Source organism: Platichthys flesus, chromosome 2, assembly GCF_949316205.1.
Source record: "Platichthys flesus chromosome 2, fPlaFle2.1, whole genome shotgun sequence".
NCBI classification, from domain to species: domain Eukaryota; kingdom Metazoa; phylum Chordata; class Actinopteri; order Pleuronectiformes; family Pleuronectidae; genus Platichthys; species Platichthys flesus.
This window is the reverse complement of record NC_084946.1, coordinates 26,172,366-26,190,839: the sequence shown is the minus strand read 5'-3', so window position 1 is coordinate 26,190,839 and position 18,474 is coordinate 26,172,366. Positions and strand designations below refer to the sequence as shown.

General features: G+C 42.5%; 1 protein-coding gene across 4 annotated transcripts in view; it reads left to right on the top strand.

Moving 5' to 3' along the window:
- Positions 1 to 66: 66 nt before the first annotated feature.
- Positions 67 to 18,474, top strand: part of arhgef3 (Rho guanine nucleotide exchange factor (GEF) 3) — a 20,772-nt gene continuing 2,364 nt past the window's right edge. For 2 of the 4 annotated variants that reach the window (XR_009924383.1, XM_062408857.1), the window contains exons 1-12: positions 67 to 239; positions 4,600 to 4,664; positions 7,938 to 8,000; positions 14,429 to 14,536; positions 15,067 to 15,342; positions 15,698 to 15,760; positions 15,853 to 15,949; positions 16,062 to 16,138; positions 16,236 to 16,493; positions 17,179 to 17,349; positions 17,527 to 17,716; positions 18,437 to 18,474. The exon at positions 18,437 to 18,474 is cut by the window's right edge. Coding sequence is in view for 3 of the 4 variants with exons in the window: in XM_062408857.1 (XP_062264841.1) it covers positions 218 to 239; positions 4,600 to 4,664; positions 7,938 to 8,000; positions 14,429 to 14,536; positions 15,067 to 15,342; positions 15,698 to 15,760; positions 15,853 to 15,949; positions 16,062 to 16,138; positions 16,236 to 16,493; positions 17,179 to 17,349; positions 17,527 to 17,716; positions 18,437 to 18,474 (1,428 nt within the window). In the remaining variant the exon portion in view is untranslated. Of the gene's footprint in view, positions 240 to 4,599; positions 4,665 to 5,421; positions 5,856 to 7,937; positions 8,001 to 11,669; positions 12,248 to 14,428; positions 14,537 to 15,066; positions 15,343 to 15,697; positions 15,761 to 15,852; positions 15,950 to 16,061; positions 16,139 to 16,235; positions 16,494 to 17,178; positions 17,350 to 17,526; positions 17,717 to 18,436 lie in introns of those variants that run through there. The other 2 variants (XM_062408879.1, XM_062408870.1) reach the window with 2 other exon arrangements.

Here is an 18,474-nt window from a genome sequence, read left to right as displayed (position 1 = left end):
ACTTGGCGTTGAGGACTCAGTGAGTCTCAGTCTGTCGTTCAGCTGAGCCGACACCGGAACTTTCACTTTTATCACAGCAGAGAACTTTTTTCCTCCGGAGCAGAGACAGACAGCTGCTGGACCCAGGCTGTCTGTTGGTCTGTCTGTTTGCTGGTTCGAATCCGGTGCCCGTGGGCCCGTGGTGGCGGCAGCAGCTGCAGACAGATGCGGGCAGGTGATGGATGTCAGCGGGGTCAAAGGTGAGAGACACTTTATATTTTCTAACAAGAAAGAAAGAAAGAAAGAAAGACTGTGAATGGAGGTTTTACTGTTTGAGTAAGAGAAGAGGAATGTGAAGAGATAGAGAGGGAGTGTGTGTGTGTGCGTGTGTGTGTGTGTGTGTGTGTGTGTGTTTATAACAACTATGTAGAAAAGTTTCAGTCTGGTGACTATGAATGATCTGTGGTAGCTGACACATTGTGCAGTGTACAAGACAGACAGAGAGAGAGAGAGAGAGAGAGAGAGAGAGAGAGAGAGAGAGAGCGAGAGAGAGAAGGGTTTTTTATTCTAGCTCATTGAGTCACAAGTTTGTCTGAGAGTGAATCTACACACACACACACAACACATTCCTGTACTTGTACTGTATCTTAGTGAGGACTCTCTCTAACCAGAACCTGAAACTAAATAATTAATAACTAAACCTAAAACAATGTTAACCATCATCAGGCGTTAGGAGCGACCGACATGTCCTCACTTCATATGGTCTACGCTCAAGTACACACACACACACACACTCACACTCACACTCACACTCACACTCACACTCACACAGTCCTCTGTAAACAGTTTGTCATCACAGCAGCTCAGTGTGAAATGAGGATGCCAACTGAAGTAGACCTCGGAAAAATACCACAAGTCCTTGATTTAGATCTGGACTCTGGTTCTTTTAACCTCCAGAAGCATCAAGTGAACTTATCTCCATCTTTCTCTGAGCGGAGAAGCTTCTGCTGAAGGAAACGTTTCACCCTGTTTTTACATTTATTTGACATCATTTGTTCCATGTCCCATTCGCGAACATGGAGGAGGCAGGATTTATTACCTATACTGCAGCCAACCACTAGGTGATGAGCAAGATGAGTGGAGATACCTGCAGACAGTGACAGGAGGAGAGAGTGGAACCAGGGAACCACTTTACATGAACATGTGTGAAGGGGAAATGAGACAGATGTAGAGCAAAACAAATATATAAAAGAAGAAGCCGCTGATGGTGTCAGGTGAGGAGCGGAGGAGGAATGTTGTTCTGCTGCCGACGCACAATGAAGTGATTTCTGTTCTGCTGCTTTGTTCTCCCACTAATCGTTACGTTTCCGCTGACAGTATGTCGCCCTGCAGGTTCCACCACTGGGTGTGTATGTGTTTGTGTGTGTGTGTGTGTGAGAGTGTGTTGTGATTAACAGTTTAAATCAGGTCAGATGTGTCCCACAGCCCAGACACAGTCAAAGTTCTGCCCTGCTTTGCTTCTGTGCTTTGAACGTTTCACACTTATGTTTTGCACAATAAAAGCACTAAAAAAAAAAGGTCAAGAGGTCACAGGTCACAGAGAACGACCCTCAACTCAGCGTAAGAGAAAGAAAAGAGTTAACAGACTAAATAAACCAAAGTGTTTCCTAAAGTCAGCAAAAAGAAACTAACACTAATTTAATAATTAATAATCTTGGAAGTTAATTTATTTAAATTCATTGAATAAAGGGGGAACAACATTTTATAATATAACAAGGTCTTGATGAGGGTTTATGAAAATGAATGAAAGCTGATGAGAGTGACAGGATCATATGTTCGTATATAAACTGAGTCAGTAACTAATGATTATTGGGATCATTGATTAATGGGACTTTTATCATCAATATATTGATTATTTGTTTAGTTTTTTATTTCGTCAGGAAATGTAAAATAAAAAAATAACTGAGTTGCTGAAACTTGAAATCATTTGTTTGGGCTTCTTCATTTGAAAAATGTTAATTTACAAATAATAAATAAGATGAAATAGTATTGAATTAATAACTACAATAATAAAACCTAATTGATGAGTCAACCAGAGATATTGATGTTAACGACAACTGATAAATACCTTTAGCAAACACTTAGAAAACTTTAACATTTTTACTCTTTAACGTTTATGCATTTTGAGGTTCTGAAACTCTAAATCAGATCAGGCTTCACAGACACACATTTTCAGTTCAGTTTCAAACCGAAAAAAGCATAAAATCATCACAACCTGGGATCAGGGAATATTTGGAATTCTGGCCCTGATGAAAGTCGACTATTCGATTTCTCAACCAGTGATTTTTGCAGAAATGTTTGTCAAGATGTTTTGGGAAATTAAATAAAATATAATCTTGAAGCTGTCGGGTTTTGAACAGTAAAGTTTACAGTAAGTTGATCGCAGCAGGTTCAGGTCTGAGTTGAGGTTAGTTGGTCTGAGATCAGCTGGTCAGCGTTTCCTCTTCTGTTTCCTGAGCCGCGTCCTCACACCAGCAGGAAATGGTTCCATCCCACCTGTTTGTTTTATTCTACATCTGAATCATAGAAAAAGTCTCATAATCCCAAATAATTAAGTTTGGAAGTTCATTGTTGAAACAGCACAATAATCAACACATGAACATAAAATACCGTAAACTATCGGTGTGTGTGTCTGTGTGTGTGTGTGTAGAAGGAGAGAGAGACAGATTGAAAACAGATGGGGGGGGGGGGGGGGGTTTGATGTTTGATTCAGCCGAAGAAAATAGAGAGAAAGACCAAGAGAGAGAAAATTGTGACCCTGCAGCAAAACACACCTCTGATCTGGATTATATGAGTGTGTGTGTGTGTTTGTGTGTGTGTGTGTGTGTGTGTGTGTGTGTACATCATACAAGCTTAAATTTGCGTGTCTTTAAGTGTGACTCATTCATTCCTGGGAGTTGTAATGTTTTTTTCCAAAAGCACAAATCATCCCACCCTGGACACAGACACACACACACACAGACACACACACACACACACACACACACACACACACACACACAGAGAGGAGGCTGTAGACCGTTGAAGATAAATATGATGATCTCAGCTGCACTGATGTTAGTTACAGGTTTGCAGCTCTGTTTGTGATTTCTATTAAAAACCATGTTTACATCAACAAGATCTGGATTTTGATTTGGATCTGCACTAAATGTCACACTAGATTTCCAGTCCCTTTAATGTGTGCGTGCAAAATGTTCCCCCAAGAAATCATTGGATATGTTGAGAGACGCCCTTTTTCACAATGTTAAAGAAAGTGGAAAACAAACCCTGGATCCGAACCCTGATTCAGATCTGCACCAAACTTGGATGGGTTCTCCTGACCTATGTTACATCCGAACACCAAGTTTAATTCTAAATCATGTTGTGGTTTTTCTGTGATCGTGCAAATCAAGCAACCGTCAAACGGACAGGAGTGAAAACATAAAGTCATTGGCGGAGGAAACGACCTTTGACCTTACACCATGTGCTCAGGGGGCCGCAGATGTCATGAAGACTTTGTGCCTGCTTGTTCGTTTCCTGCCTTAAACTCAAACCTCCACGTGTCACGGTGGGAGAGGTGGTGCAGCGACGACTTATCATCTTTAGCGTTAGTTTTATTACTGCAAAGTTTTGGGGTCTGTTTGGCAAATTACACATTTTGTTGATTTTTGAAGTGGAAACAACGCAGCAGTAAACAAACAAATAAAAGGGTTAGGGTCAGCTGACTGTTGTTCAGCTGAGTTTCTGCTTCAGACGCTGGCCGGCGGCTGTGGCGGGAGGTGATGTCACCTCCTGGCCGCTGCTGACGGGCGTGTGAGGTTCCTGCGATGGTTGAATCATCGTTTAAAAACAATGAGACACTGAAGTGGAAAATAGAAATCTGCCTCATCAGATGAAACGTGACAAGACTGTGACCTGACTCCCAGAGAGCATTGCTGTAAGAAGCATCCAATCAGAGAGTGGGATGATGTCGGGATGAATCAGAATCAGAATCAGAAAGTATTTATTGCCAAGTAGGTTTACACCTACAAGGAATTTGCTCTGGTAATTGGTGCATACAATAAACATAGAAACATAAAAACACAATAAATACAACACACATAAGAAAGCAATAAAAATAAACGATATATATTTACTCACTTTTTACTTCTTATTTACTCGAATTTTTATATAAAGTAACATTTATTTAGACATAAACATATCTAAACAAAATATATAAAAGATATAAAAAGGGAAGTAAAAAGTGAAATGCAAAATGCAAAACAGTGAACAGTGTCAGTGTCAGAAGCTGTGCAAAAACATTTATTTAGTCTGTTTATTGCCTTTTTTATTTTTATGTATTGTTAAAATTAATAATAGATTCAAATAAGTTAATAGATCCTTCAGAATCAGATTCAAGTTTATTGTCACTTCCATGTTTCACACTCAGCGTAGATACACTCACTCAAAAAACTAATAATAACAATATAGAAAAACTTTGTCTGTGGTTTAAATGCACTGACGGACAGACAGCACCAGGGGGAGCTCTGGTCCAACTCAAACCTAAACCCATGTGTTCTAAGTATTATTGTCTCTCACCAGGTCGACGCGTCAGACGGAAACTTCCTCCCTGTCTCTTCTCTCCTGACGGCTGGACCCTCAGAGGGGTAAGAACAGATCTCCCCTGTGAAATGTGTCTTTGTGTTCACTGCACACGTCTGACTCCACCAAAGGTCCAAACACAAGGACACTGAAATCAAAAGTCCGAACACAACGTCCCTCAAAAGGACAGAATCTTGTCAAAGGGACGAGGAGTCCTGCAGGAGGAGGTGGTGTCCTCCTCACAGACCACCATGGAGTCAGTCTGGGATTGAATGAAGAGCGAGGGGACAGAACTTGTCTCTTTCACACCTCAGTCACACACTTCCGCACAACGTGGGGTTCAGCCTCTTGCCTGAGGACACTTCAGAACGCCTAATGGGGAAGACCGGGATCGAATCGCTGACCTTCTGTGGTTAGTGGACGACCCGCTCTACCTCCTGAGCCACAGCCGCTCAAGCACTTTGATAAAACTGTGCAAGGGAAGCGAGGAGAACTGGAGCTGTTTTTAAAAGACAAAACGTGTTCACAACAAATCATTTAATTGAGTTTTGTTTTCATCATTTATCAATAATCAATAATCAGAGTGTGGAGATAAAACCATGAATCATCTCATATTAACACTGACGCTTCAAAATCAACCTCCACTGAGATCTTTATAAACCACAGTTTATGTTGTTTGTGTCAAAGTCTCTGTCGCCGGTGTCTCCGTGTCTCCTGTAGCTCCTAATTATAGACGCCTGTTTCCCCCCCCCCGTCACTTCCTGTTTGTCCAATAGGAACGGAGTGGACACACACACTCACACACATTCACACACACACACATATTGTGAATGGTTCCTGTTCCTGAGGGTCTGCTCCTCCACTCAGACTGTGACCTGATGAGTCGGAGGAGGACGAGGGAGAAAGGCGGCCGACCGAGGAGGTTAGAAACCAGCAGGAGAGAGAGTGAGGAGCAGAAAGAGCACTGGAGGAGATAGAGAGAAAGAGAAAGAGGAGAAAACAATGTGACGGTGCAGGAGGAGACAGAAGTCAGGACTCCACAGGAGGAGGAGAGAAGAGATCGCAGATGTTGACTTGCACGTGAGGAGGAGAAAGGAAAGCAGAGCTGATGTGACTTTTGGGTAAAAACAAACGAGGAGATCTGGAGAAGGAGGAGCAGCAGATGTTTGCAGAGAGAGATTCATTAGCACTTGAAGTGGGATTGAGAAGCACATCTGGTCCTGATGATGGGCTGCTGCCTCTTTGTTCACTACCGGGTGAGTTTCAGTCTGTGTCCCAGTCAGAGTGAAGGTTCTGAGGGTTCTGAGGGTTCTGAAGGTTCTGGAGGTTCTGAGGGGTCTGAGGGTTCTGGAGGTTCTGAAGGTTCAGAGAAGAGAAGACTTTGTCTTGTTGTTCTACGATGTGTTTGTTGTCTCATTTATACGATTTGTAACTGTTTAAGTCCGGAGTCTGATTTCCCATCAGACTCAATCAAACTGTGTCAGATGAAGTGAACTTGTTTATTTTTGTTATAATGATTTTAATGAACAGTTGTCACACATGGAACCATGATGCAAATCTGTATCTTTATGACCGATATGGATTTGTGGGGGCCGATATTACAGATTTGCCGTGATTCCTCAGGCTTACTTTTTACGATGCTAATGCGATTCATCGGCTGCTTCGCACGTCCTGTGTCAGTTTGGACTTCACCACTAGGGGCAGTAACCTCTAGTGTCGCCTTGTTTTATTATTTACAGAAACGAATCTGGAGTAAACGCGACTCGGGCTCTAACGGAAACTAACTAACTTATTAACGACATTGGACGACCAACATGAGCGAACCCGACCTGACAAATGATCAAAACACACCTGAAATCCCCGTCAGATATTGACTGTGATTATCATGTGAACAACAAACAACAACAAAAAACAGACAAAACAACAGCTGCAAGAATAAGTGCAGAGTCTGTAGGACACCGTCAGTCCATCGCTTGAGGTTCTAAACTAACAACTTGATATAAAGATGCCCTGGAAGGAACTCTGTGGATTGTGCAGTTGCCCCAGTTGTAACAACACAAAGGGTAATTAAGAGAACAGACCTTATATGGACGTGAGGAGCAGACTCCTCCTCTTCCTCTGCGCTGGTTTCTATAGCGACAGTGTGTTAAAGGTAAAGTCTGCCAGGTTGTGTAACGTCCGGGCAACAACAACATCTCAACACAATACTGAACAAACAGCCGGCTTCCTGCTATTGTTCCACTGCGCCAAGCTGACATCCTCCTCCTCCTCCTCCTCTGCTCCTCCTCCTCTTGTCCTCCTCTCTTCCTCCTCTCCTTCACCTCTCCCACTCTCCTCCTCTTCTCCTCTATCCTTCCTTCCTCCCTCACCTCTCGTCTCCTCTCTCCTCTCCTCACCTTTCTTCTCCTCTTGTCTAATCCATCTGACTGCACTCATCTCCTCTCCTTCTCTCCTCCTTTTCTTTCCTGACTTTCCTTTTCCTTTTCCCCTCTTCTTGTCTCCTATATTTTTCCTCCTTCCGTTTCCTCTTGTTCACCCCTCTCTCCCATCGCCTGTTTTTTACATTATTTTTCCCCCTCTCCTTTCTTCTCTTTTTAACCCTCGTCTCTCATCCTTCCATCTTCCCTCCTCCTTTTCTACCTCCTTCTTTCCATGTATCCTCCTCTCCTTTCCCCTCCTCACCTGTCTTCTCTCTAACTCCCCCCCCTTTTCTCCTCCTGTTATCCATTTTACTCCCCTTTTCTTTATTCTTCCTCGCCTCCTTCCTTCCTCACTTCTCCACTCATCTCCTCTCTTGTCCTCCCACTCTCCCTCACCACCTCTCCATGTCCTCCCCCTCATCCTCCCTTTCTTCTCTTGTCCTCCTTGTCCTTGTGTCCTGAGCTGTTTGTCCTCGCTCACCTTCTCCATGAGACTTCCTGTTGTCGTCGTCATGGCAGCATAACTTTTGTTCGTCGTCACCTGTCACTCAAACAGTGGCTGCCATGGTTACCACTGAGGTCACCTGAACCTGAAGGATGATGATGAATATGGACGTCAGTATTTCGAGGTGTTGGAGATTTGAGGACGTCATCTTGGACATTTTCTTGATTTCAGTTGTATTTTGAATTCTCAGCTTGGCCCATGTCCCGTCGACTAAGGTTGGCTTTATGAGCTATACTGCAGCCAGCCACTAGGGGGAGACTAAGACACACTTTGGCCTCACGCGTTGGAAGCCATCATCTCATCCATCTTTACATACAGTCTGTGGTTTCTCACCTTTCACATTATGTTTGAGTCTTTTGTGTACCCATAAAAAACATTATTAAATATATGTACGCTGTGTTTGTGTGTTGCAGAAGAAGAGGAAGCAGGCGAGCAGAGATGCAGACTCCCTCAGTCTCTGCAGTCTGGACATCAACGTAAGTTCAGCTCCTCTAAACTCACTTCTCTTGACTGTGGACTGATAAAGTGTTGGGATGTCTCAGGAAAGCTTTAATGCTGTGAGGACGTGTTGGGCTTTACCTTAAAGAGGATAGATGGTTGTAGAATGTTGAGACTTTAGAAAATTACCCAAAAATGTAAAAACCAAAGAGTAACTTCACCGCTGCAGTTTGGTGTTTGTGTTTGTCGTCATCTAAAGTTCAACTTCTGTCGGTTTTTACATACAATTTTAAAGAATAAGGAAAAAGTTTTAAAATATGAAGAGTTTGGTGGATTCGTTAAAGCAGCAGCTCTTCTGGTCCAGGAAGCAGAGGATTATGGGTAATATCCTGAGATGGACGGACATTAAAAACAATTTATCACTTATGACAAGAAGCCGGACAGAATAAATGCCCACATGTGGCTGCAGAGGGCGCTGCTACTCAGTAAATGCTTCAATGTGTTGCTTTTAAAATAATGCAACCTTGTAACAGAAAATTTAAGTCATGTATTAACAACTGGTGGCTCTTTTATGCTTTGCGTAGTAATTTTGAGTCTCTCTCTACTGTTGTTTTGTATCTTTTTGTTGTTATAGTTGTTTGACTTCATGTTTAGAACCTATGTTCAAGCTACTTTACGTCTCTTTAGAGAAGTTTCTTCTTCTTTTCAATTTGTGTCTGTTTGTAGTTGTTGGATTGTTTTGTGTCTCCTTGTTAATGTTGTGTATTCGGGTCTCTGTTTGTGTAAGTCTCTGTGTATCTTTGGCCTTGTTTTGAGTGTCTGTGGTTGTGTCTCTTTGTTGTCACTTAAGTCTCCCTGGGCCTGTTTAAAGTTGCTTAACTTAACTTAACTAAACCTTTTTCAGAGTTATAATGTTTAGAGACATGTTGATTCATCTATATAATAATTTTGTAGGATGTGAGTTGATTGATTAAATAGACTCAATTTAATAGATTAGGAATCTGTGGTGGTCGGTCATATTTATATATAAGAATAGAAACATGACGGCGTCTGACTGTGGACCCTCGGGGGGGCTTCACTGTATTGTTAGCTCCCTGGCAGCAGCCCGTTCCTTCCTGGGCATTTCCCTCTCTGCTCCGTCCAACACAGGATGTCCCGCCCGCTCAGTGGCTGCAGTGCGACAAACAGACCCAAACAAACCGTCAGTTTGATGCTGGCACGAACCAACGCTGCCAGATAACCAACAGCAATGAATTACACTCTATTGTTTCTCTACTGTTCCCCCCCGCGGCTCCTTGAGTCACAGACTGTCACATTGTGCTCCCACTGATAAAACAGGACCTGGAGACCGCTCTGTCTGTTTTAAGGTCAAAGGTTAAGATAAGGGGTTTATATTTAACCTGGATGATCTGGAGTGGAGGCGAAGACAATCACATCAAATGCTCATTTATCCTGAATATATTTTCTGGGTCCATTGTTATTTTGTACAAATCCGCGAAATATTAAGTTTAAAAATCAATCAAACAAAGAGAAGCAGCAAAACCTTCTCAAATAAGAGAAGAAGAACAATGTAGGACTTTTTTAAAAATTTAAATCAACTATCAAAGTAGTTTTTTGAATAATTAATCAGTTCTCATCATTGTTGCTCCGCATGTTATCCAGATGTTTAGTCCTGTCGTCCTTTATTCACTTCAGAGGTTTGTGTTTGGCACCAGAGTCGTTATTGACTTTTTTTTAGACTTGTTAATTAAAATCTGCTGAAGCCCTCAGGGTCACATGTTTGATTAACAGCTATCGATCTGGTTCAGTGAACCAAACTGTGGGAAGACACTTTTGTTTGGAAGCAAACAGGAGTAAGAGATGGTTCCTCTGGTAGTTCTCAAGTAATATGAGTTTGTATTTTGTGAAAGAACCAATTTTCAGGGTTTTGTTGTGTTTTCTGTATTTTTGATATTTGTGGCTTTATATCAGGTTGTTTAGTTTTGTCCACTCAAGTTTTAAACATCTAAACTTTTAATCTTGAAACATTTAGGTTGACACAGAACACTTTTTTATGTCGGTGAAGTTTTTGATAAAAAAGCTGCCTCTGTAGTTTGACTTTAAGAAGATGGGGAGTGTTTGGTCTTTCTAGATTTCAATTATCTAAAGTTTTTGGAAATTTAAGCACATGGCAATTTATCTATCAAATTTTATTCTGTCTCTTCACCAGTAATAAAGAAGAAAACACCACTCTTCCATGAGCAACCCTAGTTCTTTGTTAAATTCAAATACGAGGCAGTTTCTCTGTGTCAGTAGAAACAGCTGATCTCAGTGGATGACTCCCACTCTGTGTTTTTATATCGGGGCGTCCTCAGCTCTCCCATTTACAGACAATGGATCTGAATCAGAGGGCTGAGCCGTGGTCAGTGGTGTCGTGAGCTGTTTTATATGTGAAGGCACAAATCAACGTCGATGCTCTGACTCAGCTTTCACTGGAACCAGTGGGAAATGTTTCTAAGAATAACACAATGGGCTTTTTTTCATGTCGGACATTTAGACCTCTCATGTTTAGATAATTAATGAATAGAATTTAGCTGTTTCTGTTCCTGGTAATGTGCATGCTGCTCGACTGTCATTACGTCTACATGAATATACATATTTACACTTACAGTCATTTTCTCTGCTGACTTACTTTAACCGTAACCATGACCACGCAGAATTATGCCTGCAACTAATTAATTTTATGATCAATTAATACCACAAGTTTTTTGTTGTGCAGCCATTTATCCAAAATCCAAAACTAAAATAACAGAACATGAGATTGGTTCCTTTGGCTACAGATTCTTAAACGAGAGGATTTGCAGTTTAAATTTCTTTAATATCTTTGTTGACTGGACTGTTGGCTAGAAAAAAATGTCACCATTCAATAGCACACTTCAGTAAATTGTGTTTTTTCACCACCGATGGAGATTTTTAAGACCCAACAATTAGTTACCTTATTATAACACTTGTTAGTTCTTGTCTAACAGCTTTTGCTTCAGCTCTATAATAATAACATCTCCAAGTTTTGCCTGAACAAGGAAACACGTTTTAACCCTAGAATGTGGAAAATGTTCTTGTCCCGACCCAGTGGGTCTGTGTTCACATGTTTGTTCCTCCAACTCAAACCCATTGACTGGAACACTGTGAAACCAGGACAGAGCTGTGTCTGCCTGCAGGCTCCTCTTCCTCGGACTGGGATCGTTACAGCTCAGATTGGTATCGACTGATGATCCACTGATCAGTGAAGTCTCAGCAACACCAGCATGCACAGGACAGCTATTATGAGCTTTACTCAAGTATAGACACAACATTTATTTACACTTGTTTACTCTTATTTGGTGTTTTGCTCCGTTGCTGCATTGTATAGCTGGGTGCAGTGCTATCGTCCGTAAAGTTTTTACCATCCAAGCAGACTGTCTGACCTCATAGTTTCCATTTGCGTACATGCACACATTGCAGTTCTCTCTCTCATGCGGGAGAGCGAGCTTCCAACAATGCAATGGACCAGTGGGATCAATAATATTAATCTTATTCTTTGTGCAACAGCACTATGATCACTGACAAAGGAAAGAGGTGGCCCAGAAAACAATTCATGAAAATGTGGGTGGGGCGGGGGAGGAAGTACAGCGAGTGAGGCAGTGAACAAGTGAGTCAGAGACAGAGTGGAGAGGATAAGCATCTCTGAGAGTGAGAGGGCTTCGAAAGAGAGAGAGAGCGAGGAGGGGGATAACCCTCTCTGAGAGAGAGAGAGCTTCAACAGGCATTTAAAAACAGAACATCCAGACGTTCTGAAGCTTTTCCCTTCATCTGACCTCGGCCTTAAAGATCCTGAGGAGCTGTGTGAAGCTCTGTTCTCCATGAACCCTGCTGCTGCTGAGCTGGATCTGGATCTCCTGCCCCTGTTGGTCCTTTGACAGCATCAGGTGCACTTGAACTTTGCGAACTTGATCCAGACGAGCAACTGGTTCCAAACTTGAAGAACAAAATAATTGTTGTTGGAAACTCTGCTGGTACCGAGTTCGCTCTGGGCTCTGGGCTGGTACCAGCAGCTTTTTGGATACTTACGGCACTAAAGACTAAAGTGGACGCTCTGTCAGACCTTGTTGGGAAACTTTACTGGTGGATTCCGGTTCCAGTGCTGGGTCGTGTTTTGAGCAGTATGGTGGCGGGTCAGAGCCCCGTCTGCCTGCTGCTTCAGAGGATTAAGTCAGGATGTCCTGTAGAGTTCAGCAGAGGGAACAGGGACATGGGGAAACAGGTGGAGGTAAGACAGAGGAACTGCTCTGCAGAGTTTTCATGTTATCTGATCAAATGTGACTCATTTCCTTTAGAGTGAATCTCAGCTCCTGCACAATTATTTTTTTTTTCATCAACACAATCTTGAGTAATGCATCACAGTTACTGTTCATTCTGTTCACACAGCAAATCCATGCTTATTCATCACTTCATGTGAATTTGACAAGGAAAGTTTATTTGTGTCGCACGTTTGTACAATTCAAAGATCTTTACATAAAATATTTATTGAAGCAACACAAGACAAGACAATAAAGGCTTTATAAATTAGATACATAGAGGATAAGAAATAAATCAATAATATAAGAAATAGACGAGTGGTAGTAACATACTTTTATCATCATATTGCATATATACACATATTCCTTTTTAGATTAAATTTATGCAAATTGTTTACATCGAAGATCAAAATACCTGCTAACTGAAGAAAGATCACCCACCTAAAAATACTTATTTAATTTGAATTTACATCATCCAAAATATTATCCAGATTTGCACCAAATCTCATCCGTTCATATAAATTAGTTTAATTAATTTGATTCAGATCTGGTCATTATTACTGGAGAAATTTAATCTCCAAATCCTCTGATCTCGTAATGAAAGAAGGGAAAGACATTTTCTGATGGATTCTTCCCTGACTTTCATATAATGCTGCTAATTAACAGGTTATGGCAGCTGACTGTGAGTCACATATTCAGGACCCATGTTTTTCAAATTTCTTTTCAAATAACACAATAATCATGTTAAAGATTCGAGTTTAAAGGTAGAACATGAGACAGTTTTCTGCTGTGAACCTGCTGTGGTTAGAAACCAGTCGACTGCACTGAATTGATCTCTGTCAGATTGAATCAACTGAAACTCCGTCACCCACAGAAACTCATTACCACGAGTTCAATGGAAACTTCACACGTGCAGAGCAAATAGTCTCCTGATGTTTGATCCTCGCTCAACCTCAAAGTTTTATAAAACAACACGGCCATCTTTACTAAATACTTCATCTGCTTGTTCAGAGGAAAACTTCAGAACTCCTTCATCAGCAGGTTTACACACTGCTGAGTCGGTCTCACCCAACAGAAGAGACTTTCATCTTTTAGTTGGAATCTGAGGACGAACGTTTCACTTTGTCTTTGAGCGATTGAGGACAAAGAAAAACAAAAGTCTGTCTTTTATTTTTGATGAACTGGTTCCTGAGTTTGAGCAAACTTCCTTGCTCCTGTATTCCAGTAGGTCAGCTGATTGTGGGCTGCAGGGCACACACACACAAACACACACACACACACACACACACACACACACACACACACACACACACATAAAAACACATTGATTTATTATAGGTCTGTAATCAGGACAAGTAGCCTGGTGGTATTTTCTACACACAAACAACCGCCGATATTGTGGAGACATGATATATGTGTGTGTGTGTGTGCGTGTGTGTGTGTGTGTGTGTGTGTCATTCTATTGTGAATTTACAGTATATCATTAGCTCAGAGTCAGCCTTTCCGCAAAGTACTAGACAGACAGACAGACAGACACACAGACACACACACACACACACACACACAAACACAACCTTATTAATCATTTCCCTTACGGAAAGTCCATGAACAACAGCTTTGATAACCAGTAAATTGTGTGATTTCATTTTATTTCTCTGGTTGCAACTTCTCTGATTTCCAGTTTCAGTGATTTTTATTTAGTTTTTTATTGAATGTTTGTCCTTTAACGTCATGTTGTTTGTACAGGTTTGTTTATTGATGAAAATCATCATAATATGAATAATTTTGTGGAATTCTCTTGTGTCAAGATCTGCATTTTAATTGTGCACTTGAACTGTACTATTAGTAACAGTTGTTGCCTGTTTTGCTGTTCAGAAGCTGCCAGTGGCTGCAGGCTGCTGCGAGAATAGATGGAGCAGAAGTTATTCCAGTGTTTGCATAATGGACATTTCAAGTCTTTATGTCCACGACTGTCTGCCCCAGTGTCTCTCTTGATAGTAACAACATTCAGATCCTCGTGAGCCTGGAGGTGTGAAAGTCATCTGAGTTAGAACTTGTTGTCTGGACCTCAGTCCTCTTGTGGACTCTGGATCAGGAGACTCTTGTCTTCATGTGATAAGCTGAAGATGAATAAACTCTGTCCTCTGCCACAGGAGCCCAGCACCAAGCGCAGTAAGCCTGTCTCCAGGGGGACGTCTCTGGCCAACCTGCTGCCGCCCGTCAAGACGGCGCCGCTCAAGAGGATCAGTGAGACGCTGCAGGTGAACCGGCTGGACCCCCCCCCCCCCCCCCCTTTGTTTACTAATGTTAATAAGTAAATTAGTTAAGATAAGTTAAACTTTATTGGGTAAAGTCACCATTTGAAGCAACAGAAGAAGACAAGAGAACACGTGAAATTATAAAATAAATGACAAAATAAAATTTGATAATTCAAGTGGTGCTGGAACCAGAAGTAATATTTAAAAAATATCCTCAATATCACCAAAGCTGCTGCTGTGAGGACTCTCGGCTATACTCTAGCTCCCCCTACAGGCGGGGGGGCCTAACTCCCTGTATATAAACGACCTGGTGCTGCTTTAACGGTTCAGTCTCGACCAGGTGAGCTACCTGGTGAACCTATGCACCGGGTTATAGATGGAGTAGTCTTCCACACACTCCAGATGTTGAACCTGAGACAATATTGAAATATAAAGAATAAAGGTAGTAGATATTATTTTACAGCGTGTGTTATAATGTGTCTCCATTAGATTGAGATGAAAACAGTGTTTTAAACTTCTCTGTGTCTCTGCAGCGCTCCATCAGTTTCCGTAATGACAGTCGGACAGAGAGAGCTGCTCCTCCTCCTCCTCCTCCACCTCCTCCTCCCTCCTCCTCTTCCTCCACGATGAAGACGCGTGTCCTCTCGGCGACGCTCTCCGTCCCCTCCTCCTCTGTTACCGCCACCCGGGGTCCCACGGCAGCAGCCCCAGCCGCCAAGCGCCGGGACAGCAAACTGTGGAGCGAGACGTTCGATGTCCGACTGGGGGCGACACAACCGCTGAGCCCAAAGGAGATAAAACGACAGGAGGTGAGAGACACGATGCTGCAGCTCTGGAGGTGTTGTTGTTGTTTTTTAACACAAACTGCAAACAAGGTTTTCATTTAGCCTGGGCTCCATTAATCATTCCATGTTCTGTGTATACAAAGCAACACTAGCAGAAATTAATTACTCTCATGATTTACTTTGGATAAAGAAATGTAAAAGAGAAATAAAAGTATAACTAATAATAATTTAAACCAACTTTACAAAATACAAAAACAATATTTGATACTAATCCAGAGGTGGGTGAAAATGAACACCATCAGGTATCTTCATTAACTCTCTCTCTCTATCTCTCTCTCTCTCTCTCTCTCTCTCTCTCTCTCTCTCTCTCTCCCTGCAGGCTATATTTGAGTTGGCTCAGGGCGAGCAAGACCTGGTGGAGGATCTAAAATTGGCAAAGAAGGTAAAAAAAAGATCAGAGCTTTCTCCTTCGTTTCTCCTACGATTCTGGTATTTTCTGAGTATTCTCATGAGTGTGTTCCTTGGTCACTGCAGGCTTACCGTGACCCGATGCTGAAGCTGTCCATCATGACCGAGCAGGAACTGAACCAGATCTTTGGCACCTTGGATTCGCTGATACCGCTGCACGAAGGTACCACGCAGCATCTCATGGAAACGATCCACTAAAGTGGGGATCATCTCTGATGACACTAAAAAAAATCTTTCTTATTGATTGTATTTTTCTTATAATTACAAATCCTCAGCTCTGCTCAGTTGCCTCAGAGATGCCAGAAAACCCGACGGCTCCACCGAACACGTGGGACACATCCTGACTGACTGGGTGAGTGAGTGTTTCTCTTCATTCAGTCCTGGTGATGACCATCTTCCCTCGTCTCCTGCTCGTCACTCACCAGGTGTCTGTCTCTGTGTCCCTGCAGCTGCCCTGTCTCTCCTCCTACACCCCGTACTGCAGTAACCAGGTGAAGGCCAAGGCCTTGCTGGACCAGAAGAAGCAGGACCGGCGGGTGCAGGACTTCCTGCAGCGCTGCCTCCAGTCGCCCTTCAGTAGGAAGCTGGACCTGTGGAACTTCCTGGACATTCCCCGCAGCCGGGTGATGAAATATCCACTGCTGCTGAGGGAGATCCTGAAGCACACACCCAGCGACCACCCGGACCAGCAGCACCTGGAGGAGGCGGTGAGGGAAACATAATGTCACATTTGTCCTATATGTATTTATATAGTGTGTTTCTAGTCTTGATAAAAACTCAAAGAGGCTTACAAGCTCATTGTCATTCACCCAGATTCACACTCACATGCAGACAGAGCAGTCAGGGGCAATTTCCAGTTTTTTATTTAAACACTTCAGCGCGTAGAATGGGGAAGACGGGGATCGAACCCGGTTTAACCTTCTGGTTTCTGGATATAAAAAAGGACGACCCATACTACCCCCTGAGCCACAGCCACAGCCCCTTGTACAAACTATAGAGAATAGAATACAGACACAGATAAGCAACAACATGAACCCGCAACAGTCAAAAAGTAAAACAGGCTCATGCACAGGGTTGAATCACACTTTTTAAAAACATTTGTAGTTGGCCGACTCTATAGCGCCACCCAGAGCTCAAACTGGCTGAAGGAGTTATGGGAGCTTTGTGTCAGGACACTCCTTCGTCTCCTCTCAGTTAAGAGTTTGGTCTTTGGGGGTTTGAGTTCAGAGACAAGACCCTGGAAAGTTTGCTCCTGGTTCTGTAGGTTGAGTGGCCACACCGAGTTAGAACATTCAACAAGAGGCTTAACTCAACCGACCACGTTCATCTAATGAAGAGAAAACACATGAGAGGAAACGTGTGGATGTGAGATGGTGTCTGTGTGCTCCTCAGATGCTGATGGTCCAGAGCGTGGTGGCCGACATCAACAGGCGGACGGGGGAGTCGGAGTGTCAGTCCTTCAAAGATCGTCTGTTGTACTCGGAGGTCGGACAGAGGAGCGAGCTCATCGACCGGTCCAGGACCCTCAGCTGCCACGGAGAACTGAAGAACAACAGAGGACTCGTCAGTATATATATATATAAATCATATCCATACATCTTCTTCTCTCGCTCTTCTGTATGCAACACATTCCTCAATTTAAACCTGTTGTTTATAAAGTCTCTTCATCCACATCCAAACATGTAATTTGTGGAAAAGGAAAACCATCTTGACCTCTCCTCTCTTTCTCTCTGTCTCCAGAAGCTTCATGTCTTTCTGTTCCAGGACGTCCTGGTCCTCACCAGGTCCGTCTCGCTGAACGACCACCCGGTCAGCTACCAGCTCTGCCGCCAGCCAATCCCCATCCGGCAGCTGGACCTGGAGGACCTATCGGACGGAGAAATGAGAGTGGGCGGGTCCATCAGAGGGGCCTTCAGCAACAACGAGCGCAGTGAGTACTTCACAAATACGACAAATACACAAACTCACCATCCAACTTCACTCACTAGTTTGTTTATGAGGCTGAGTGGGAATAATCACTGCAGGTTAGTAGTATAATATTGAGATTTGAAATAATGAAATTCCCAGACTGGAGTTGACTTTGATTTGAATATTAAAATGGAACAACTGGCCGCAAGTTAAAAAAAGCCAGAACAACAAAGAGGTGCTTCATAAAACGTAATATGCAAAAGGGCTAATATGCAAATCCTCCTCTGTGTGTATCTGCTGTAGCAAACTCCCTGTTTGTCAAGGTCACAGCAGGGAGACACCTGGGCAGTTGAATTTTCCCTTACAATATGAAACCAGAGAGTTAAGAACACAGATTAATGTGTTAATCTTTACCGGCACATATAGATGGAACGAGTCAATATAGTTTGAGGCGCAACTTTCAGGTGTCCACAGACGTTTGGCCTTGTACCGAATACATTACTAGTAACTTATAACTTCATGTTACTTTTAACCAGAGTAATCAGATTTTATTTTCAGATTTATTTATATTAAGCAAATTAAAACAAAAGGAGTTGTTTTTACAATCTTACAAAATATTACCAGAGATGGATTTGATGTTATCACAAACAAACCAGATTCCCTCACAAGTTTATTTCAACACTTTTCAACTGTTATCTCAATTCTTTGCTAACAACAACCCGTGTCACTCTCCTCTTTTCAGCAAAGAACTTCTTCAGGGTTTCATACCGCGCCGGAGGT